The 26,888-nt window shown below is 35.1% G+C and overlaps 1 protein-coding gene across 5 annotated transcripts in view; it reads right to left on the minus strand.

Moving 5' to 3' along the window:
* Positions 1–26,888, minus strand: part of FGF12 (fibroblast growth factor 12) — a 574,219-nt gene that overhangs the window by 14,077 nt on the left and 533,254 nt on the right. For all 5 annotated transcript variants that reach the window (XM_059064562.2, XM_067034238.1, XM_067034239.1 and 2 more), the window contains one exon: positions 6,138–6,336. In XM_059064562.2, the coding sequence (XP_058920545.1) occupies positions 6,138–6,336 (199 nt within the window). The remainder of the gene's footprint in view (positions 1–6,137; positions 6,337–26,888) is intronic.

Here is a 26,888-nt window from a genome sequence, read left to right on the forward strand (position 1 = left end):
CTTGAACTCTTCCTGTTTCTATTTAAATCTAGCCCTCCCCCTGCCATGTGTGTCCTTGATGCCATCCCTGCTGGTCAGTGTTATTCAGTGACCCTCTCTCCTATAATACCGATTTTCACTTCTCTCCCATCTGTCTATAAATACGTTGTAACAGTTTTAAACAAATAAACCTCACCATGCAACCACCATGTTTCTCTCCACCTTGTGCCCCATTTCTCTACCTCCCTTTTATAACAGGACTCCTCAGAAGTGTCATTTAATATTACTTACTTCTTTCTTTACCTCCTGTTATAACTTGAATCTACTCCAATTAGACTTAGTCCCCACTACTTCACTGAAATCACTCAGGTCAAGTCACTATTGAACGTATGTTCTAATCCCAATGGTCATTCTCAATCACCAGCTTGCTGGACGCTCTAGCAGTATTTGGTAATGGTAACAGTTCTTGTCTTAGTTTTGCTTCTTTCTAGCTGAATGGACCTGGGTGAGTTATGTAACCTCTCTTAAACTCAGTTTCCTCATGTTTAAAATTGGAAATTTTAATCTGCATCCTTCCAAATGTCAGTGACTATCAAATGATACTCCTGTTAAGGAAGAATGTTGAAAATAACAACAAATCATCCAAATGTAAAGTAGTACAACTGCTACTAATGATTACTTTTATATTACTGCTGGATTCTTGTAAATCATTTAAAAATGGAAAATTCTTATAGTTATGGAAGAACTAGGTGTAACTCTTTAAGTGTCAACATTACTCTGGAATTGAGAGCCGGAAAACTTGAGTGGAGGGCAATTGTAGTTGTTGCTGACAGATTCTGTTTTCCAAATGGAGGCAAGATAACTCCAGTGTCTAATAAAACTCATAAATGACACTTTATAAAGAACCTTCATGCTAGTTGAGACACAGATGTAGAGAACAAACATATGGACACCAAGGGGGGAAAACTGTGGTGGCTGGGGATGGTGGTGTGCTGAATTGGGCGATTGGGATTGACATGTATACACTGAAGTGTATAAAATTGATGACTAACAGGAACCTGCAGTATAAAAGCAAACAAACAAACAAACAAAAACAACTAATACTAAACTTTCTTTGGGTTATTTGTATGGAAATATGTTAATATAAATGTTTCAGACATTACATGAAATTTCTAAAAATCTTATATGTTCTGGTATAATGTTATAAGTCATAATTCTAGTTATTACTTTAAAATGTATATTTCAGAAATAACTAAATTTCCTTGTCAATTGAAAAAAATAAAAAAATAAAACAAAAAAAACAAAAAAAAGAACCTTCATGCTCTATCAGTTTCCATCAAAGAAGAATGAAATATGACTAATATTTTTATTACTACCAACTTAATCAAATTTTCCTTGGCCCTCTGTAATTTCCAAGTGGAAAGGTTAGATTGCTCTGTTAGTTAATGGACCATTAAAGAAATTTAATTGTCTTAATAGTAGATCATGGAAGGGTGTGGGAAATTAACAGGAAGCAATTTCACACCTTAATTAATGTCACGTAGAATCCCTTTTGGAACTGTAGCAGAACTTTATGTGCTGGTTCAGATGCAATGTATTGTCAAAAGGATGTACCCAGTATGCTGTAAATATTTATTATAAAGAGTTAAGAGACATTGTGAACAAAGAGATCTATATCTTCATTTAGAAAGAGATCAGAAGCAGTATTTGTGTGCAAGAGATAGATATAGAAGAAGAATATGTCAGGGAGAGGTAGGAGGGCTTTATTAAAGACTAAATTCAAAGCCAGGAAAAAGCTGCTTTGAATGAGTTAACTGGTTTGGGGAAAGAAGGTGTCACAGGCTGGCAGAGATCCCAAACTCAAAAGGTGGAGAGAGAGATGCTGCTATTATCTTTTCTGTAATAGAAACATTCAAGAGCATCAAAAGTACATTTTTACTCCATCTTTCTGTTTCTGTCTTTTAGTATGGTTGGGTCCAAAAGAGGATTTTGGAAAACAAACCGTCTAGTTCTCTTTCAAGTTAACTGAAATAAAAACATCAAAATAATTTGCCGTTAGTATCTTCCTGATAGGAGTTTTACAAAATCAGAACTCCTGATTTATTCACTTCTTTGGTGTTTTAGCACATAGGTTTTGAAGAGATTATTATTTTCCCTCCAAATTCAACTTTCATTGTCTCTAATACTTTATTCAATACCACGCCTCACTGCCTTTCTCTAGTACATAACACAGTAACACAATGTCCAATTTCCAAGGGAAAATGAAAAAGGCTCTTTGCATTGATCTGACAGATTTGAGAGACCCAACTTTCTTACAATGCCAATCTTCATATTATTCCTGTGAAATAGATGGAATTTATAATCAATTGCATCTCCAGAGATTACCTAGGTTGAAGTAAAAAATTATTTTCGCAAAATTACTTAGCAAATCATTGGTAAAATTTTTATTAGAAGAATTAGACATTTGTTTATCTTTAACTAATTGATTACTATCAAGTTACTCTTTCTTAGTGATCAATGTGGTACAATAGTTGGTATTACCTCCACTAACTCCGTATAGTAGTTTAACCCAGCACTAAAGTACAGCCATCCTAATAGCAGTAGGAAAGGTAATTAAATATATTAATGTGTTTAATATGTTTAATTCCATGGCGTCAGAGTGACAGTTTACTCTATATTAGATTAGGCTTAGTCCAATATATAGATCATACTAATTTGAATACATTTAAATAATGGCCTATGGCCAGACTGGATCAAAATGAGCATTGAAACACCAAATTCAGTTTAGAACACTGAGTCTCAAACCTGGTTGCCATCAAAATAACTTGGACGATAAAATCAGAATCCTTTGGAGATTTGATCTGAGAATTGGTAGCTTTTAAAACCACTCCAGATGGTTTTGATACTGATGTTTAGGAACCAATGATCTACATTATATACTGCTGGGACTTCAATTAGGTTCTATTAGCTTAAAGTAACAGTTCTAACAGACAGAAAGGGTAATCTGTAACTGTCCTAAAGGTGTGTGAGTGTATGTGCATATTGTGTTAGTCTTATCTTTCCACTAGAAAATAAATTGGTAGAAACTGGTTAGGTGTTCCTTTAGTCCAAGTTTAATATGTCTATAGCAATGGCTCACAATTGATATTTACTAATGTCACTTTGGAAACGTATTCCTCACTCCAGGATTAAGTTCTTGAAGCTTAAATCTTGGAAAGCACACACATTATTTTCAGGGGGAAGGAACTAGATTCTGAATATCCAACCACTTGCAAGAGCTGAGCAATGAACTCCTTGAAGGAGGAGGGAGGAGAAAAAGGCAGAGATTGTTTCTTGTTCTTTGTCAGAGAGTATTTGGCTGGTGTATCTAAAGCTAAAGGGGGACGTCACCATCCAGACAATTAAATCTGGGGAAGTTACTTATCTGTGGTGTGAACAATGCTCTGAATGAACAAAACTGGGAATGGTGAAGCCTGCACTGTTGTCTTAAATTCCAGGGGAGGGTAAGTAAAGGTTGATGTGCAATGTACGTGGTAATGGGCTTAAATATCAAGTCCATTCATCTGTCTGAACAGATGCCTTTGCAACCCCTTATTAACATGCCTATGTTCTAAACACAGGATGGAGGGTGAAGCTGTGAAGGGAAAGGGGCTGGTGGGTTATTATTATCATGCAACCAGTTCATGACTTAAAGATCCTCACACTGATGGAGCTTAATTTTGGGAATCCTGACATTCAAAATGATATTGCCATCAGGACTGGGAAAAAGGCAGAGCTATTTGAAAAACAAAAACAAAATGAGAGTGGCACTCAAAGCTGGACATAGTCAAGGTCACTAACAATTGCAGAGCCGCAGAACCAGCCCTGGACAGCAGGTTTCTAGATTTGGTTTGTGAGACAATAAAACTTTGTATGATTAAGCTGCTCTTAACATAGGTTTTGTGTTGTACACAACCAAACCTAATTCTAACGTATACAACTAGGAATGTCTGGTTTTTTTTTCCCACATTTGTACTGAAATGTAGCAAATATGAAGAATTAAGGCAGCTCTCAAACTCGGAACATGGTAATTGTATACATTTCTCTTAGAAATTTGTAGATGATCATACAGACCCAAGAAGAAGCTTGATTAACCAAAATGCAGACAGAAGTCATGATCAGGAGGATAGGTTACAGGTGTTTCTTCTTTTGGGGGGGTGGGGGGGAGGGATTTAGTATGAAATGCATTATTCATAAAAGGAATAAACAAAACACAAGGATTTTTTACTTTTCCTTTATACTCTTCTGAATTTTCCAAAAATTGTTAATGAGCATGCACTACTTTTATTACAACAAAAAAATCAACTTAAATGCACAAATAAAAATGGTGCAATAGTTTTAATAGTTTACTCACCCTGCACCTGAAGTGTTTTTGTCTACCTAATCCCCACCTCTCATCTCAAATGTTCTGAACCTGACCTAGCCCTGAAGGTATGTTTCAGTATCAACTTTCCAATATCTTCCTTTTGGTGGAAGTGCTGGCTCTTTCTATAAATCCCAATATCACTTCCAGCAACATTTAGTCCATAACTTTCTACATTATACTACTGCCATTAGTAAACATACTTCATATCTCCAAGAATATTATAAAGTTTCCTGGAGAATATAGTTATTCTTTGTCTTTATACTTACCTATGTGTTCATTCACTTGTTCACTTATTCAATTGACAATGATTATTGAATATCTCTCTATGATATGCCAGGTATTGTACAAGATACAAGGAGATATGAGAAAAATAAAACATTCTGTCATTTAACAAGTGATCTAATTATGGATAAGAAGAGACAGAGTGGTAAATAGGTGAATTTAATACAATGTGATAATTTCTAGAAGAGAGAACAAGATACAATAATAAAGTGACAGAATATTTAATTCTACTTGAAGAAAGTCAGGGAGGCCGTCATAGAAGTATTAACTCTTGAATTAATTCTTCACAAGGACTGATAGGCATTCTCCAGGCACATGAATGGAAATTTTGAGGACAGAAGGGTGAAAAAAAACCCTACATAAAGCTCAAAATAGTAAAAATGTATTACAAGTAGTAAAAATGTAGAACTGAAGAAAGTTCTGTTTTGTGTGGTTAAAAGCACAGGGTGTCAGGGGAGGCTTGAGAAATACTAGGAGCTTTGAATGTCACATTTCCCCCCAGTGCTCTGAACATAGTATTGATTTAAGAAATGTTTGCTGACTGTTACAGTCATAGGCAATCTGCAGCAGGCACTGTGCTCCTACACTGGTGGACTTGACCATACCTTATAGATATCTAGGGGACAGTAAGCCTGGCTAAATCACAGAATAGCAATGCACTGCCTCAACTTTCTCATTTCTTTGGACGAGGAAGCTGAACTAATGTCTTAAGTGATTAAAAGGTGACTTTTAGAGAAGAGTGTTATATTGGTAAATGTCCACTCCACTGCTGCTTTCTTAGCCTGTATTAAAAAGCTTGACTGAATACAGTAAATGTGGTCACCTCAATGGGAGATTCTCATCCTGCTTAGTGAACAAGTTGCCAAAAATGGGTTTCCTCAGCATAAAATTATTTATTCCACTGATCAATTGAAATAAATGAACACTATATTAAATGATCAAGGGAGGGGAAGTTACAGGCTCAGTTGAGAGGGATAAAATTTTAAAACTGTAATATTTATTAGCAGAGTAAATAGAATATTATTTTCTTTCCTTAAAAAATACAAATAAAAATTAATACATTATATTATGAGATTTGTTCACAAAGATGTAGCAATTAGGATATAAAAATATTTCTAAAAGACTTGTGAAAACTTTAAAGCATTATAATAGTATTATTGTTTTTTCAAGAGTATAACCTGAGAAATTAAATTATTGTGTTCAATAAAGAAGGAAATTACATTCCGAATGGTCACTACCACTATTTTTCTACTTTCAAGAACTTGCTAGCCTCTATATTCAAGCAGTGTTTTCTAAGTGTCAAGTATTTTTAATGGAATTTTATTTTTTGATAGGAAGAGGTACTATTGTGTTTTCTGAATCTTTGTTCTGATCTGTTGCATGACAAACAATCTACTGCGTGAAAGGACAAGGAGTGGAACTGGCCTCAACACACAGGTCAGGGTCTAAAGAAAATAAGCTTGTCTTGTACCTTCAATAGGTTTTGGTACAAAATGTGATGAGGGCTTGGTTTTCTTCACTCTGTTCCCCTTCATAATTTGACCTTCCTTATTGAGTCCCAGAAACCATGCTCGGCCTGATTCTTGCTGACGGTACAGTGTGGAAGAATAGATCACATAGTAATTTTCAAACACAGATTCCTTAAATTTGCATTCTGGAGTGAAAACATCCTGCAGAAAAAAAGAAAAAAAGAAGATACAAAAGAGAGAAAGGATTTAATAATGAATCAGCAAATATTTAAATCCAATGAGCCTGAAATATAGGTCCTCTGTTAAGAAAAAATGAGAAAAAATTGCATGTAATTTCTATTAGGATTTGGTTTAAAGATTTATCACACAAAATCAAGAGACAAGATTTACCTTCTAAACAACCTTACTCCACAGAACACAACTGTCAGGCTTGAATCATTTCTTCAGTTAATATTACTCAAGACTGTGCCCATGTCCAAGCTCTGATCTCAGTATAATGTTTTGTAAATTTAAGAGAATAGCCATTGTGCATTTTTGTGGCCCTTAGCATGTAAAATGTAACCCTGGGAATCAAAATATAACACAATCACAGCACACACAGCCTCAGCAGACGTTTTTGAAAGGACTACCCTATATGTTCACAAATCTATGAAATACTCAAAGCTTATTCCATAAAATCACTAGTATATACTACCTCTTTGCTTAACGTCAGTAACTTTCCTGTTAATTTCTTTGAAACATTTTTTTTTTACTTAGTAATAAAAATTTCAGGTAAAAATATCAGGAAAAAGTAGTAGAAAAATTTTACTACTATACTGTATGATCTCCAGTGAAACATATGAGAGTTTTAGTTCAAGAAGGAACCTTAAAAGTCCTCTACCTCACCGTCACCATTTGATAAGTGAGACAACCAAAAGGTTATATGATTAATACAAAGTTAAACAACAACAGCAAAATTAATGCATCAATGCCAGAACTCACATTTATTGCTTCACAATCACTGCCTCTCAAGTTCACCTTTTCTGCCTGAGTCTTGTTCAGTGACTTACAATGAGATTTTATAATCAATACAATAAAATCAAATCCTAACATGTCAAATGAACAAAATGTATTTCATAGAAAGAAGAAATTCCTCCCCTTCAAAGAAAAGCAGAAGAAAAACAAATGTGATAGCATCTTTTCAGCTACAAGTAAATAAGAATCCTACATGTCAAATATATTCACAATAGTCACTGCTGTCTTCACTAAGTGCTAGAAGAATCTCTTCCTTGTAACCCTTTCAATGAAAGGCCCCAGTGATTTAATGCAGTTACACCTGGGGTTAAGTTATTGAGGAATATGTGGGACTAAAGCTGTTGAAACCATGTCCTTGGAGGTGATTCTTGCAGACTAATCCCCTGGCTTCACTTCTAGGGAGCTACGGTGATGCATCTGTGGGGACGGATGAAGGTCTTCAGGGATAAAGACACTGCCGAAAGGACTCTGTTGATTTTAAATGGTTCAAAAGTTATAGACCCAAAAAAATGAGACTAAAAAAATATGGGATGGGAGATGGAAAGGTGGTTGTACCCATTAAAATAATAATAATATTTCAATAATAATTATATTGATAATAAAAATATGATGTCACAGAATACTCTCAGTTTCAAGTGAACTTAGTGGCTTAATAACCAGAGAAACAATTGACTATGTGGTACCATTTCACATCTGCTGTGATGGCCATATCAAAAAAGATGGACAACAAAAAGTGTTGCTGAGGGTTTAGAGAAACTACAATCCTAATACCTAGCTGGTAAAAATGTAAATAATGCAGCAGCTGTGGGACATAGTTTGGCAATTCCACAAAAGGTTAAACATACAGTTACCATATGATCTAGCAATTCTACTTTTAGGTACATACATATGAGAATTGAAAATATATCTCCATGTGTGAACTTGTACACAAATATTCAAAGCAGCATTATTCATAATGTGGAAACAATTCAAACATCTATCAATGGATGAATGGATGAACAAATGTGATATATCCATACAATGAAATATTATTTAGCTATTAAAAAGGATGGAGTGCTGATTCATGTGACAACACAGATGAACCTCAAAAACATTATGCTAAGTGGAAGAAGCCAGATACAAAAGGTCACATGTTGCATGATCCAATGTATATGAAATATCCAGATCAGGCAAATTCAGAGACAAAACATTGATTAGTGGTTGCCAAGGGCTGAGGAGATGGGTAAATGGGAAGTGATGGCTTTTTTGGAGAGACAAAAGTGTCCTAGGATTAGATTGCACAACTATATGAACAAAACCATTGAAGCATATAGTGTAAATACATGAATTTTATGGTATGTGAATTATTTCTCAATAAAAAATGAGGAATCAGATAAATGAAGTAACTAGAGAAAGTAAGGGGAAAAAATGAAACTACTGCATATTCCTTGTCTGGCAACACAAAAGTCCTAAATTATGGTCCTCTGTGCTGAACAATGGGCTCTCCTATGACCTTGTCTCAATATTATTAGGACAGAGTTTAACCATTGCCAAGTATAGGAATCAAAGTGATTCTCATTAAATTTATAAGATAATCTAAAAGTTCTGGTTTCCTTCTAGGACTTGTTAAAAAGATCTAGAAAAAGCTAAAAATTTAGCACAGATTTTATTAGTTATATTTTTTAAAACAAACTAATCCAAATAATCTCAAAGCTTTTGTTTCTAGGTCTAGCTCAATATTCATGAACTCTAGATGCTAAGGGACTCTTCAAAGTTCAGTGAATAAATTCTACATATAAGACTTCAGACCTCATAATAGAAGGTGGGAGAAACATACGGAGCAAGGAATTGTGTGTATAAATACATCTTATCATACGTGTAATACCTATTTACTTATAAGTATACCTCACAGAAATATGAAAATTTGTACAGAGAATGCTGCTTACTTCCCTTATTTAACAAAGTAACAGAAGTCCATGAGAGTTAAATAATTGTTCTGCAAGTCATAGTATATTAGAGGCAGATCCAGACCCTGGGCTAGAACCCTGGCCCCTGGCTGCTGGTTCAGTCCTTCTTCCAATGCCACACCATGCTTCTTTACTACTTAACCAAGCCTACTTTTGGTACCAAGCTGTTGATTGGAGGCAAGCCATCATCACAACCATGCCCACCAGGTATAATTACTATGCTGTCTTTTATACATATGAAAATATTTTTATTTAATAAATAGTGAACTCATAGGTTTCCATTTAGTTTCACAACTGTTTAAAGTCTGCTCCTAGAAGAGCAAAAGTCCAGAAAATTGGGCACGGACTGAAGTCCTGGGAGCATGAATAGTGCCAGGAATAGCATTACATAAGGATTGAACCTTGAAATTCTGAGTTGGAGAATGGGGATCCCAGATATAGTATCCAGGTGATAATCAGATATAAAAAGTCAAGTGAAGTATCCCATTTAATATTGTAAAGGGACTGTGCAGAGTCAGGATTCAGAAATTAGGCAATTGATAATACCCGGCCAGGGAAAAACATTTCAGGAGGAAAAAAATGGCAAAAGCTTAGTGCAGGCACTTCTGTGAGGCACAGCCAACTTCCTAGAAATGGGGAGGAAAACCTTAAGAACACTGAGCCAGCTTGGACAATCATTCTAAGTGCAACCTTTACAATATGTTCACAATTTCAATATAAAGTTGGGCATCAAAGAATTTACAATATACTTGCTATTATCATTCTATTTGTATAATGAGAAATCAAGAGTCCTCTACTTGGAGTAGGAAAATCAGGGTTTTGCTTCTGGACCCGTACATATTAGCTGTGTGACTTTAGGTAAGTGGTTAAACTTCTTTGAATTTCATATTTTCAACTGCAAAATAAGTTATTTTAAGGAAAATAAGAGGAGGGATATGAAAGCATGTTGTAAGCTTACAGAATTTTTACAAAAACTCCAATGCATTATTATTGTTTTTTTTATAGCAAGAAAAATACAATCAATCATGTAACTAGACATTTAATTCTGTGTTTTTGTCATAGATGATTTTATCTGCTCCAGCATCCAGGACCCTATACCATAAGTTAAGCTTTATCCTACATAGATTGTTCCTACTATAGCTAAAACAACATATACACATACATTTAAAAAATCTTTGGCAAAACCTTGGGCAATCACATATATTCAGAAGAGGTTCTGAGATTATAAAAAATATGTTCAGAATTATAATAACTCTAACGTGTAATGGAGATAGGCAGGCTTTGAGCCAAGGTGACAAAATCCTAGACTATTTCAATCCGGGACATATAATGAAAGCAGAGTAAATACCTAGTATAAGGAAGATTCTTTTTCCTTTTGTAAAACTAACTAGTAGTCATGTTGCATCTCATGAATAGTATTTACTTATATCTATAATCCTGAGTGCTCAGTTCCATGTAGGTACATAGCAAGGCTTATAGAATAAACGTTTGTTGATGAAACAGAAACACACCCACATGTACATCATGTGTGTAAGTATGTGAAATGCTAGGTTTATTTTTCACATTTATTACTCTAAAATCTTTCCAAATCTTTAATTTGTTCAACTTAAACTGACCTTAATTTCAGCAGAATATGAATATGACCCTTGATAGTGTTTTGAAATTAATTTTGAGCACTCACTTTTTTAGCAGCATTTGCACAACTTGTTGTTGTTGTTCTAGCATTGTACAAGTCATTATATGACCAGTTCTTCTCACATTCCAAATGCCTATTCACCCTAGCCTTGTCTTGGAAAGTTGGATCACCCACCCATTTCATTCCAGATGGTGAGTGAATAATGGAACACCACTTAAGCTCAAGACCAGCACTCAGGACCCTTTTCAATCTCTCCCCATCTATCTGATTCTAATCTACTCTCTCCAGAATTCTTCTAACTGATCCCCAACTTCATAGCTTCATACTCTACCTTGATCCCTCTCCCGTATTTCTTCCTGTTCTTCTCTCTGCACTTAGACCACTGACAACCTACTCAGGTTCTGGATTCATTCTCCCATCGGTCTTAGGCTCCGCCACTGCACAAGATGAGACACTTCCTTCTTAGCCAGCCTCTAACTGTGCCAGTCTTGGCCCATCCCACTCCTATTTGAATGGCATTCTCCTTTAGATATAAGTATCATGAGGAATAAGGAGACAGAAATTTAGGGAATTTGATGGCTGTAGGGATGTTATATTTCCTTCATGGTTGACTATCACTGCCAACAGTGTTTTCATCACATACTAATTCCTTGACATGCTCACACCTCTTAACCCTCAAACTGTACTTTGTTCAACTGTCCTCTCTAATTCTCTATCCAATAAAATAATGGCAAATGTTTTCCTCAGTTATTGCAGGTTATTTTGAATTTTCCCTCCTTTAGCTTCTCATGGTATTTACTTTTTTCTTCCCAAAGTGTATTTAATGCACTTTGCCTTGTGTCATGATGGTTTTTCTTGCTCCTGTCCTATACACTGCAAGCTTTTGCTCACAAAGACATGTTCCTCATCAGTGCTTACTAGGAAGTCCAGCATATTTAGCACTCAATTTATTCTTGTTGAAGTAAATAATAAAAATATTTTAAGGAAATAGCAAAGACTATGTGATAAGATAGAGCTGAGAGACAGTATTGATTCTGTTTCTTTAGCTGCATAATTTTGGATGTGCTATTTAATTTTGATATATCTTTGTTTTATCATCTATAAAGTAGGGGCAATAATTTTCACATTTAAAAATTTGGTGAAGACAGTTAAGATCTGCTCTTTCAGCAAATTTCAAGTATACAATATAATATTGTTAACTATAGTCACATTCTTGTACATTAGCTCTCCAAAACTAATTCATCTTGCATAACTAAAACTTTGTACCCTTTAACCCACATCTCTCCATTTCTCCCTCCCCAGGTAACTATCACTCTACTCTCTGCTTCTATGAGTTTGCCTATTTTAGATTCCAAAAATCTAAATTCAACCTATTTGTCTTCCTGCATCTGATTTATTTCACTTTGTCTAATACCTGCCATGTTGTAGCAAATGGTAGGATTTCCTTCTCTTTAAGGTTGAACTATATATATCTATATATAGATATATGTATATCACGTTTTTTTAATCATCTGTTGACTGGTGCTTAGGTTGTTTCCATATCTTGGCTATTGTGAATAATGCTGAAATAAACATTGGAATGCAGACATTTCTTCAAGATCCTGATTTCATTTTTTTGGATATATTCCTAAGTGGGATTCCTGAATCATAAGATAGTGTCTCACCACAAAAAAAACAAAAACAAAAAACAAAACCAAAAAAAGAAAGAAAAAGGTAGCTATGGATATGTTAATTAGTTTGATTGTGATGAGTATTTCACAGTGTATATGTATATCAAATCATCAAGCTGTACAATTTTTAATTGCCAACTCTACCTCAATAAAGCTGGAAAAATCCATCATGGGTTATATTTAAGTACAGCTAAAATGAGATAATAGATAATGCCAAGTGTTGGAAAGGATGTGGAGCAACTGGACCTCTCATATGTAAATGATGGTAGAACAAATTGGTAAAACCACTCTGAAAAGCTGTGTGGCAGTATTGATAAATATAAGTATATCCTATAATTCAACAATTCTACTTCTGGGCTTATACCCAATAAAACCTATCAGGCTATCTATTTATTAATCAATCAATCTATCTATCTCTAACTATCTATCCCCTAAAAGACATGTACAAGAATGGGCATAGTAGCACTATTCATAAGAGCCCCCAAATGGAGACAACTGAAATGACCATCAATAGTAGATTGGATATGTAATGTATTCTGACAATAAGATACTATAGAGCAGTGAGAACAAATAAACTACAACTATAAGCAATAATATGGATGATTCTCACCAACATAATGTGGAAAAAAATAAACCTAACAATAAATACAGCTACATGCTATATTATTTCAATTATATAAAGCTCAAAAGCAGGTAAAACTAATCTACTGTAGAACTCAGGAAAGCAGTAACTTTGTTCAGGGAGGGTAATTAGTAAGATGAAGCAAGGGGAGGACTCTTGGGTGCTGGCAATGATGTATTTCTTGATCTGGTAGCTAGCTACATGTGTGTGTTCACTTTATGAAAATTCATTGAATTCTATACAGTTTGTATACTTATTTATGTATGTTATATTTGTCATTAAAAAATCCATAGAAGAGTCAAAGCATGTGGTGAAGGTTAAGTAAAATGATAAATATTACTTCTCAAAATCACTGTCCTTTTAAAATCAAGTTTTTCCCATATAATTAGCTAACATATACAGCATGAAAATTTTATACCAATAACAATCATTCATTCATAGGTTGCAGACAAATTTTGTTCATGATGAAAATATAATATTTTTGGATCAAATAATTTATTCACAAAAAAGATTTTCCATCCTTTCTCCAACTCATTTATTCTACTTGTCATTTTTTATTGCAGTCCATTATATAATGCACATGTTTATATGTTTTATTTATAAATAGTGCTTATAAAACTGCATAATTTAAAACTAACCATTTGTAATTTCCTATAATAATAATAATATCAAAACTTAAAATGAACAGAATAGAAAAAGAGAATTGCCCACAACACATGAAGAAATACACAATAAATTATTTTCTGGAAAACCATTTGGAGTTTCTAAATTTCTGGTTTATTATCCATTAATAATTTTCCAAACTGTCAAAGCAACCTTTGGCAAATCAGTTAACCTCATTGAACGTCAACTTCCTCTATTGTACTACAGACTCATGGGGCTATAGAGATCAAATTACATAACCTATGTGCAAGCTCTTTGAAGATCTATACAATTATTTGAAATTAATTCTTTTCCATAGAAGTCTTTGACATCATAACCTGAAAAGTTTCTACATTTTAGAGTGACAATTGCTTGGAATACATTTTTTGAGAAGTAAAGAATGTTATGTGACTCAATCACAACCACTTTTGCTCCTTCTAGCTTTACGTGTAAAACGTATACTTTCTAACTCAAGTAGGCATCCACAACTTTTATAATCCTGTATGATTAATAAAATTAAATGGTACCATAATTATGATTCATCTTCATCCCCTTCTTTGTGGATCCCCATTTCCCCTCTCACTGCTCTGGCTATAATAATCCATGGGATGAATGTGCAGTGAATGAATGAATACTCATCACACTGCAGCCACTGGTCTCCTTGCTGTTTCCCAAAAATAACAAGCATAAACCATCTCAAGTCCTACACAATTGATATTCTTTGTTCCTGGAAACCTCTTCAATAGCATATTAACATGGCTTGATCCCTCATTTCTTTCAAGTCACTGCTCAAGCGTGACTATCTCAGAGACCTCCCCTGATTATCTTACATAATTTAGCACCTCCTCCAGTCACTTTCTAATTCTTTACCTTGTTTTCTCATTTTTCATAATCTAACACTACCTGTCTAAGCTTTATAAAGGTAACTACTATAATTGTTATATTCCCCTCTAATTCTCAATAGTTCTTGGAATTAAAAAAAATGTCTACTCCAACAAAATAATTTGGTGAAAAGACATCATGAGACCTAGATTTTTTTTTTTTTTTTTTTTTTTTTTTTTTTTTTTTTTTTTGCGGTATGCAGGCCTCTCAATGTTGTGGCCTTTCTCGTTGTGGAGCACAGGCTCTGGATGCTCAGGCTCAGCGGCCATGGCTCACGGGCCCAACTGCTCCGCGGCATGTGGGATCTTCCTGGACCGGGGCATGAACCCGTGTCCGCTGCATCGACAGGAGGACTCTCAACCACTGAGCCACCAGGGAAGCCCGAGACCTGGATTTTTATTCTTGTATATCTCTAATTTGTGTTCAAATTGGGATTATCAGTTTCCTTCTTAGGCTCCCTGTTCCCCTAAATGTAAAAGAGAGTTGTTTGTTGAACCAGGAAATCTAAAACGTCACTTCGACTTAAACCTTCTATAGCTTTATCATTCATATTAAACGGTTAAATAATTTCTTGAAATTAATCAGTCATGATAAAATATCGTTATTTCAAAAATATTGTTTAATTACCAAAGAGAAATAGTAGTGATATATTATTATTAAGAAAACAAAATGTAAAATGTAAAAGAAAAAGTAATCAGAGAAAATAAACTTTGCTATTATATAAGTAATTATGACTAAAGATTCTCCCTACGAAATGTAAAAATTACTGATTTTTCAAACATATGCTAGTACAAAGAAACCTCTTGATTTGATTTTTTCCTTTCCAGTTGGAAACCAAAATCTAAACTCTTTTTAATGCACAAATGCATCTTCCCTGTTTGCTGTAAACCTTGTTTATTGGGTTGTGTATAAGGATGGAATTAAATACTTGATTCTTGCAACACGATTTACATCCAACAACTCCAGAGATACACAGTTCCTTTGGTCTTAACCTTTGGATATTTGGCTGTGAAGCTTCTGGTTCACTAACCTCATCAGTGACTTTTAGATGCACAGAACTTGAAAATCTTTGGAATATTAGCAGTTGCTTTGTTAACTGTGTTGTCAGACATAATGATATTAAATCAAGCAAGAGAACTATTGTTTCCCATCCTGACAAGAGGTAAAGAAAATGCTGAAATACATTATCTCAAACGAAGCATTTTTTAAACACTTGGTTGCTTTGACTAGAATAAGTCTAATTTTATAACTTAAACTGTAGATATGGGAATCTTTATATACTTTTGAGATATTTTTTACTGGAAAACTCCTGAGCTAATTTCTCTAAAAGTAAAGGTTCTTTGTTAATGCTTTCTTTGCAAAATCTTACAAGGCAACCAGGTAAACTTGTATCATCATAAAATCATGAAAACTGTAGTGTATTGGAAACATAATTTTGGAGGCAGATAGACAAAAATATTCATCTCCCTAATTTTTAAACTTGGACAAGTTACTTAATTTCCCTAAAGCTCAGTTTCTTTACTTGTAAGTTAACACTAATCATACCTTCACTATAAGGTTTTGATTATTAAACAAGACAATGTAGGTATGCTAAACACAGTATCTGGCATATTACTTACTTTCTCATTACAATTTTCAGGTGATATCTGATATCACAAATGAAAATGGGTTCGCCTGAGCAGTAGGTTGAGAAAAGTCACTTTCCTATGGACTCCAAATCATGTGTCCTGAGTTTCTCTTCCCTGTAACAGGCTAATCAAGGCTATTTTGCTTAAGGCTCAATTTGGTCATCTATTTACAGAGCACACAGATAAATCTGACCATTTCTCTTTTTCTAGTAAAGGATGATTTTGACATCTATTTAAAATAAGTGACGTGATGATATTACCTTCTAATGAGGAGTAATACCACAAAGCCATTTGACTTATCCTTTAGCCAGAAGCCAGCAAGTACAGAAGTAAGGTGAGGAGTGGGAATTAGAAGAAGACCAGTGGATGAGGGCATATATCATATTGCAATTCACTGTTATCACAAACATTATTTCCAGAAGTCTGAATGTTCTAGGGACAGAGAGCAGATATTGGGGGAACAGTGCAATTCTCCAATTAAAAACACCATTAATTCTTATGAAGTGAGCATGTACACAGTATGTAACCAAATGCCCCCCTATGACTAAGTTTGAAAATCAAGGCAAGTACGTTGAATACCCCTAACACTTTATGTGAAAGGATGTGTGCCTCAGCCTCTGTCTTCTTTTCTGGGGATAAGGATGAAAGTGGGAATGTTTTCAAATTCCCTTATTTCAATTTAAACATTATTATACCTTTTGGAAAATCATTCTGAATACTCTAACAGCCCCAGAAATGATCAACTAATGATAGAAATACTTTCTTAAAACATGAAATTTCCCAATTTTAAAAATTTCATCTGTCAACTTCCATGAAGTCAGAATAATCGGTATCAAACTTAACTTCCTATTATAAATAATTATAAAACTGGACAAACTATATGAGACAGTAGTTTCCAAGCACTTGTCAACTGGAATTGTAGGGTTTTGATCTTTGAGAGAAGGAAAATGCATGGGGTAAGCACCATATTAACCTTGACTTTCTTTTCTTTTTTCTTCTTTTTAAAATTACTTTTATTGAAGTATAGTTGATTTACAACTGTGGCTTTCTTCAATGGGCACTGTTCAACCCTGAAATGGAAAGGTGAAGCTGAGGTATAGCACTCTGGGTTTTTTGGAGCTGTGGTCAGAAACTGGAGGTTGGGACTGCTAAGGAGACTTGGATTTGTGGAGCAAGGTGCTAGAGAAAAGGAACCTGGTGGAATTGGGGGCAGCAGTCTGTATGGGAATTTCCTGAGGGTCTTGGGCTTATGGGCAGACTGCATATGCTCAGAATGAGATTCCTCAAGCCTAGCATAGAACAACTACTGAAAAATTGATAACTGAATGGATATACCATGGCTGGGCAGGGCTGGGATATGATGAACTTCTAGACAAGCCAGAAAGGAGAGACCTCAATAAACACATTGGACTTTCGTTAGAGACCTCAAAAGGCCATTTTAGGACCACACTGTAAATCTCTAAATAAGGTCTCCTCCCGATCTCAGACTAAAGACAGAAGCAAAATAGTCAAGACCTAAACACACACACACACACACACACACACACACACACACACACACACACACGATCAAGTGGATCTATTACTTTTTAATTTAAATGTCAGGAAAGAAAGCACACACTCGAGATTAGTTCAAGATGGCAGAGTAGAAGGACATGCTCTCACTCCCTCTTGCGAGAGCAACAGAATCACAACTAACTGCTGAACAATCATTGACAGGAAGACACTGGAACTCACCAGAAAAGATACTGCAAATCCAAAGATAAAGGAGAAGCCACAATTAGATGGTAGGAGGGACATAATCACAATAAAATCAAATCCCATAACTGCTGGGTAGGTGACTCAAAAACTGGAGAACATTTATACCACAGAAGTCCACCCACTGGAGTGAAGTTTCTGAGCCCCATGTCAGGCTTCCAAACCTGGGCGGCCGGCAATGGGAGGAGGAATTCCTAGAGAATCAGACTTTGAAGGCTAGCAGGATTTGATTGCAGGACTTCGACAGGACTGGGGGAAACAGAGACCCCACTTTTGGTGGGCACACACAAAGTAGTGTGCACATTGGGACCCAGGGGAAGGAGCAGTGACCCCATAGGAGACTAAATCAGACCTACCTGCTAGTGTTGGAGGGTCTCCTGCAGAGGTGGGGGGTGGCTGTGTCTCACTGTGGGGACAAGGACACTGGCAGCAGAAGTCCTGGGAAGAATACCGTGGCGTGAGCCCTCCCAGAGTCTGCCACTAGCCGCAACAAAGAGCCCAGGTAAGCTCTGGTGTTGGGTCGCCTCAGGCCAAACAACCAATGAGAGGGAACCCAGCCCCACCCAACGCAGACAAGCAGATTAAAGTTTTACTGAGCTGTGCCCACCAGAGCAACACTCAGCTCTACCCACCACCACTCCCTCCCATCAGGAAACTCACACAAGCCTCTTAGATCACCTCACCCACCAGAGGACAGACAGCAGAAGCAAGAAGAACTACAATCCTGCAGCCTGGAGAACAAAAACCACATTCACAGAAAGATAGATAAGATGAAAAGGCAGAGGGCTATGTATCAGATGAAGGAACAAGATAAAACCCCAGAAAAACAACTAAATGAAGTGGAAATAGGCAACCTTCCAGAAAAAGAATTCAGAATAATGATACTGAAGATGATCTAGGACCTCAGAAGAAGAATGGAAGCAAAGATCGAGAAGATGCAAGAAATGTTTAACAAAGACCAGGAAGAATTAAAGAACAAACACCTAGAAGAATTAAGGACCGAACAAACAGAGATGAACAATACAATAACTGAAATGAAAAATACACAAGAAGGAATCAATAGCAGAATAACTGAGGCGGAAGAATGGATAAGTGACCTGGAAGACAGAATGGTAGAATTCCCTGCCATGGATCAGAATAAAGAAAAAAGAATGAAAAGAAATGAAGACAGCTTAAGAGACCTCTGGGACAACATTAAATGCAACAACATTTGCATTATAGGGGTCCCAGAAGGAGAAGAGAGACAGAAAGGACCTGAGAAAATATTTGAAGAGGTTATAGTTGAAAACTTCCTTAACATGGGAAGAGAAATAGCCATCCAAGTCCAGGAAGCACACAGAGTCCCAGGCAGGATAATCCCAAGGAGAAACATGCCAAGACACATAGTAATCAAATTGACAAAAAATAAAGACAAAGAAAAATTATTGAAAGCAACAAGGGAAAATGACAAATGACATACAAGGGACCTCCCATAAGGTTAACAGCTGATTTCTCAGCAGAAACTCTACAAGCCAGAAGAAAGTGGCATGATATATTTAAAGTCATGAAAGGGAAGAACCTACAACTAAGATTACTCTACCCGGCATGGATCTCATTCAGATTCGATGGAGAAATCAAAAGCTTTACAGAGAAGCAAAAGCTGAGAGAATGCAGCACCACCAAAACAGCTCTACAACAAATGCTAAAGGAACTTCTCTAAGTGGGAAACACAAGTGAAGAAAAGGACCTACAAAAAAACCCACAAAACAATTAAGAAAATGGTAATAGGAACATACATATTGATAATTACCTTAAACATGAATGGATTAAATGCTCCAACCAAAAGACACAGGCTCGCTTAATGGATACAAAAACAAGACCCATATATATGTTGTCTACAAGAGACCCACGTCAGACCTAGGGACACATACAGACTGAAAGTGAGGGGATGGAAAAAGATATTCCATGCAAATGGAAATCAAAAGAAAGCTGGAGTAGCAACATTCCTATCAGATAAAACAGACTAAAATAAAGAAAGTTACAAGAGACAAGGAAGGACACTACATAGTGATCAAGGGATCAATCCAAGAAGAAGATATAAGAATTATAACTATATATGCACCCAAATAGGAGCACCTCAATACATAAGGCAACTGCTAACAGCTATAAAAGAGGAAACTGACAGTAAGACAATAATAGTGGGGGTCTTGAACACCTCACTTACAACAATGGACACATCATCCAAACAGAAAATTAATAAGGAAGCACAAGCTTTAAATGAAAAAATAGACCAGAGAGACTTAATTGTTATTTATAGGACATTCCATCCAAAAACAGCAGATTACACTTTCTTCTCAAGTGCACATGGAACATTCTCCAGGATAGATCACATCTTGGGTCACAAATCAAGCCTCAGTAAATTTAAGAAAATTGAAATCATATCAAGCATCTTTTCTGACCACAACACTATGAGATTAGATATCAATTACAGGGAGAAAAAAAACAAATAAATGGAAGCTAAACAATATGTTACTAAATAACCAAGAGATCACTGAAGAAATCAGAGGAAATAAAAAAAATACCTAGATACAAATGTCAATGAAAACATGACGATCCAAAACCTATGGGATGCAGCAAAAGCAGTTCTAAGAGGGAATTTTATAGCTATACAAGCCTACCTCAAGAAATAAGAAAAATCTCAAATAAACAATCTAACCCTATACCTAGAGGAACGAGAGAAAGAACAAACAAAACCCAAAGTTAGCAGAAGGAAAGAAATCATAAAGATCAGAGCAGAAAACAATGAAATAGAAACAAAGAAAACAATAGCAAAGATCAATAAAACTGAAAGCTGGTTCTTTGAGAAGACAAATAAAATTGATAAAGCATTAGCCAGACTCATCAAGAAAAAGAGGGAGAGGACTCAAATCAATCAAATTAGAAAGAAAAAGGTGAAGTTACAACAGACACCACAGAAATACAAAGCATCCTAAGAAACAAGCCAATAAAATGGACAACCTGGAAGAAATGGACAAATTCTTAGAAAGGTATAACCTTCCAAGGCTGAACCAGGAAGAAATAGAAAATATGAACAGACTAATCACAAGTAATGAAATTGAAACTGTGATTTAAAATTTTCCAACAAACAGAAGTCCAGGACTAGATGGCTTCACAGGTGACTTCTATGAAACATTTAGAGAAGAGCTAACACCCATCCTTACCGAACTCTTCCCAAAAATTGCAGAGGAAGGAACACTCCCAAACTCATTCTATAAGGCCACCAACACCCTGATACCAAAACCAGACAAAGATACTACAAAAAAAATTTACAGACCAATATCACTGATAAATATAGATGCAAAAGTCCTCAACAAAATACTAGCAAACAGAATCTAATAACACATTAAAAGGAACATACACCATGATCAAGTGGGATTTATCCCAGGGATGGATTCTTCAATATATGCAAATCAATCAATGTGGTACATCATATTAATAAACTGAAGAATAAAAACCATATGATCATCTCAATAAATACAGAAAAAGCTTTTGACAAAATTCAACACCCATTTATGATAAAAAAATCTTCAGAAAGTGGGCATAGAGGGAAACTACCTCAACATAATAAAGACCATATATGAAAAGCTCACAGCAAACATCATTCTAAATGGTGAAAAACTGAAAGCATTTCCTCTAAGATCAGGAACAAGACACGGATGTCCACTCTCACCACTGTTATTCAATATAGTTTTGGAAGTCCTAGCCATGGCAATCAGAGAAGAAAAAGAAATAAAAGGAACACAAATTGGAAAAGAAGAAGTAAAACTGTCACTGTTTTCAGATGACATGATATTATACACAGAAAATCCTAAAGATGCCACCAGAAAATTATCAGAGCTCATCAATGAATTTGGTAAAGTTTCAGTATACAAAATTAATGCACAGAGTTCTCTTGCATTCCTATACACTAATGATGAAAAATCTGAAGGAGAAATTAAGTAAATGCTCCCATTCACCACTGCAACAAAAAGAATAAAATCCTAGGAATAAACCTACCTAGGGCAACAAAAGACCTGTATGCAGAAAACTCTAAGACACTGATGAAAGAAATGAAAGATGATACAAACAGATGGAGAGACATACCATGTTCTTGGATTGGAAGAATCAATATTGTGAAAATGACTATACTACCCAAAGCAATCTACAGATTCCATGCAATCCCTATCAAATTACCAATGGCATTTTTTACAGAACTAGAACAAAAAATCTTAAAATTTGTAAGGAGACACCAAAGACCCCGAATAGTCAAAGCAGTCTTGAGGGAAAAAAACGGAAGTGGAGGAATCAGACTCCCTGACTTCAGAGAACACTGCAAAACTACAGTAATCAAGACAGTATGGTACTGGCATAAAAACAGAAATATAGATCAATGGAACAGGATAGAAAACCCAGAGATATACCCACACACATATGGTCACCTTATTCTTGATAAAGGAGGCAAGGATATACAATGGAGAAAAGACAGACTCTTCAATAAATGGTGCTGGGAAAACAGGACAGCTACATGTAAAAGAATGAAATTTGAACACTCCCTCAAACCATACACAAAAATAAACTCGAAATGGATTTGAGACCTAAATTTAAGACCGAACACTATAAAACTCTTAGAGGAAAACATAGGAAGAACACTCTTTGACATAAATCACAGCAAGATCTTTTTTGATCCACCTCCTAGAGTAATGGAAATAAAAACAAAAATAAACAAGGGAGACCTAATGAAACTTAAAAGCTTTTGCAAAGCAAAGGAAACTACAAACAAGACAAAAAGACAACCCTCAGAATGGGAGAAAATAGTTGCAAACAAATCAATGGACAAAGGATTAATCTCCAAAATATATAAACAGCTCATGCAGCTCAATATTAAAAAAAAAAAAAAAAAAAAAACCCAATCCAAAAATGGGCTGAAGACCTAAATAGACATTTCTCCAAAGAAGCCATACACATGGCCAAGAAGCAATGAAAAGCTGCTCAACATCACTAATTATTAGAGAAATGCAAATCAAAACTACAATGAGGTATCACCTCACACCAGTTAGAATGGGCATCATCAAAACATCTACAAACAACAAATGTTAGAGAGGGTGTGAAGAAAAGGGAACCCTCTTGCACTGTTAGTGGGAATGTAAATTGATACAGCCACTATGGAGAACAGTATGGAGGTTCCTTAAAAAACTAAAAATAGAATTACCATATGACCCAGCAACCTACTACTGGGCATGTACCCAGAGAAAACCATAATTCAAAAAGACACATGCACCACAATGTTCACTGCAGCACTATTTACAATAGGCAGGTCGTGGAAGCAATGTAAATGCCCATCGATAGATGAATGGATAAAGAAAATGTGGCACATATATACAATGGAAAACTACTCAGCCATAAAAAGGAATGAAATTGGGTCATTTGTGGAGACGTGGATGGATCTAGTGACTGTCATACAGAGTGAAGTAAGTTAGAAAGAGAAAAACAAATATCATATATTAACACATATATGTGGAACCTAGAAAAATGGTACAGAAGAACCGGTTTGCAGGGCAGAAAGTGAAACACAGATGTAGAGAACAAATGTATGGACACCAAGGGAGGAAAGCAGCGGGGTGGTGGTGGTGTGATGAATTGGTAGATTGGCACTGACATATATACACTAATATGTATAAAATGGATAACTAATAAGAACATGCTGTATAAAAAAACTAAATAAAATAAAATTCAAAAAAAAGGAAGCACTCATATTATACAAATATCTAACCTACAATAAAAAATTACAAAACATAGATACAAGCAAGGCAATGTAATCCATAATCCACCAATTAAGCAGTCAGCAGTAAGGACCACATGATGACCCAGGTGTTAGTATTAATAGGCAAGAATTTTAAAACAGCTCCTATTAATATGTTATAGACTTAAAAAAATGGACATAATGAGTAAACAAATAAGAAATATCAACAAAAAATTAGAAATGATAAAAAGAAAGAAATGACATTTCTAAAAGTGAAAAGAAAAATATTTAAGGAAAAAATACTGGATGTATTTATTGACAGACTAGAAACTGGCAAATGAAAGCATTAATGAGCCTGAAGACAGGTTAATTGAAATTATCCAGGCTAAAACAGACAGATAAATATTTAACACCCCTTTCCCCTGCAAACACATAAAACAGATTCAGTAACCACCAACAATATCAAACTATCTAACCTATGTGGAAGAAAAATAAATAGAATAAAGTAGAAAAAAATAAGTAATGTTTAAAAGTTATCAAATATGGTAAAAATAAAAATTTCTTCTGATCCATATCAAAGAAGCTTAGCAAACTCCAGGCAGGAGAAATACACCAAAACTATGCTCAGGCACATTATAACTAAACTTCCGAAAAATAAAGAAAAAATTAAATGAAATAGAGAAGGAACAAAGACACATGAAACACAGGCAAACAATGGCAGCTAGAAAACAATGGAGGGATGTCGTTAAAATGCTAAAATAAAAAAGGGATTGAATCCATAATTCTATACCCAGCGGAAGTAAAAAATATTTTCAGATAAACAAAATGAGTGAACTCATTTCTAGCAGACTTGCATTATAATAAATGCTGAAAGATGTTATTTGGACTGAAGGGAAATTATACCAGATGAAAACTAGGTTATATAGGAAGGGATAAATACTACTGGCAATCATAAACATGCTGATAAATATAAAAGGACATACTTTTTCTTCTTTTAATTTTTAAAGCAAAAATCATAACATTGCACTGAGAGGGTTATAATGCAAAAACATATATATGACATTGCAGAAAGGTGTTTAATTTAAATATATTATTTTAAGGTTCTTCTATTTTATGTGAGGTGTTTAATATGAATTCTAAGTAGACTATCATAAAGTAAGAATCCCTGTTATACTCTCTAGAGCAAGAGCTATAAATATAATACAAAAGAACTAAGAAGGCAACACAGGAATAAAAACGAAATACAGGGCTTCCCTGGTGGCACAGTGGTTGAGAGTCTGCCTGCCGATGCAGAGGACATGGGTTTGTGCCCTGGTGCGGGAAGATCCCACATGCCACGGAGCAGCTAGGCCCGTGAGCCATGGCCACTGAGCCTGCGTGTTCGGAGCCTGTGCTCTGCAACAGGAGAGGCCACAACAGTGGCCTTTGCATACCACAAAAAAAAAAAAAAAAAAAAAAAGAAATATAAAAATCATTAATTAAACAAAAAGAAATAAGAAGAAAAATTGAAAAATAAAAGTTAGATGAGATAAATAGAAAACAAAAAGCAAGGTGGTAGTTTAAACCCAACCATAGCAATCACCACATTTATTGCAAAAAGAGCAACCACTCCAACTAAAAGGCAGAGCCTGCCTGCCTGATCAAAAATGCAAAACTCAACAATATCTTGTCTAGAAGTGATACCACTGAGTCTCATAGGGGTTGAAAGTAAAAGTGTGGAGTACATACACCCAAGTCAACCGTAAGCATAGATATGGCTATATTAATATCAGATAAAGGGTGTTTCAAGACCAGGAGTATTATCAGAGGTAAAAGGAACATTTCATAATAATCAAGGGTCAGGGCATCAGGATCTAGACATAATAACCCTACTTATGTATGTGCCTAATAATAGTATCTCAAAAGTTATGAAGTGAAAAGTAACATAAGTAAAGGAGACAACAAATAATTCCACAACCATAGTTAGGGATTTTAATACTCCTCTCTCAACAATTGTTAGAAGATATAGCAAAACTCAGTAAAGATATATAAAATCTGAGCACTATCAAACTACTTGGCCTAATCAATATTGTAGAACATGATTCCAAACAACAGCAGAATGAATATTTTTTGAGTGCATATAGAACATTCGCTAAAACAAATGTTGGTCCTTATAAAAAGACAAAAGACATACCTTACAGAGTATGATCACTAACAACAACAAAATTAAATTAGAAATTAATAAAATTAAACATCTTAAAAATCCTTGAATGTTTGAAATTAAACACACATATAGAACCCATGGGTCACAGAAGAAATCACAAAGGATATTAAAAATAGTTCTAACTGAACAATAATGAAACACAAAATATCAAAGTTTGTGGGATGCAGCCAAAGGTATACTATTAGGAAATGGGAATAAAATCTCATATTACAATGTACATACCTACCCGTTGACCCTCTTCTGGGAATATGACCTGCAGATATCGTAGCACATGTGCAAAATGGAGTATGTTCAAGATTATATTCATGGTAAAGATGTTTGTAACATCAAAATACTTAAAAAAAACATAAATGTTCTTCAATAGGGGATTGGTTAGATAAATTCTGGAATGTCCATACAATGTAATGTTATACAGGTGCTAAAGACAATAAAGCAGCTAATTATGTATTGCTTTAGAAAAATCTCCAAGATGCATTGTTCAATAAAAGAAGCAATCTATAAATGTGTGTGTGTTTGTACATACTACCATTTGTATTAAATACACAAACACTCACAATGCAAACATATATATATTTGTACATTCTACCATTTGTGTTCAATATGTACAAATGCACAAATAGGTATTTGCTTGATGTTTAGAAAGTCTTTTGAAGGATATACAAGAACATGACAATATTGTTTGCCTCCTGGGAAGGGATTTGGGTGGTTGGAGAATAGAGCTGTAAGAAATAGACTTACTCTTCTCTATAATTGTGTTACTGCTTCAAACAGTAAGTTAAATTAAGGGAGAGAAAACTGTTGGTCAAGTGAAATTAATGTACTAGCAAAATGTGGCTCTCAGACCTCTAATAGAGAGTGCAGCTGCTGTCATTCTTTTATATATAGCTGTCCAATATTCCCAGCACCACTTATTGAACAGACTGTCTTTTCTCCATTGTACATTATTTCCTCCTTTGTCATAGATTAATTGACCACAGGACATGGGTTTATTTCT

The sequence above is a fragment of the Kogia breviceps genome, chromosome 5 (assembly GCF_026419965.1).
Source record: "Kogia breviceps isolate mKogBre1 chromosome 5, mKogBre1 haplotype 1, whole genome shotgun sequence".
NCBI lineage: Eukaryota > Metazoa > Chordata > Mammalia > Artiodactyla > Physeteridae > Kogia > Kogia breviceps.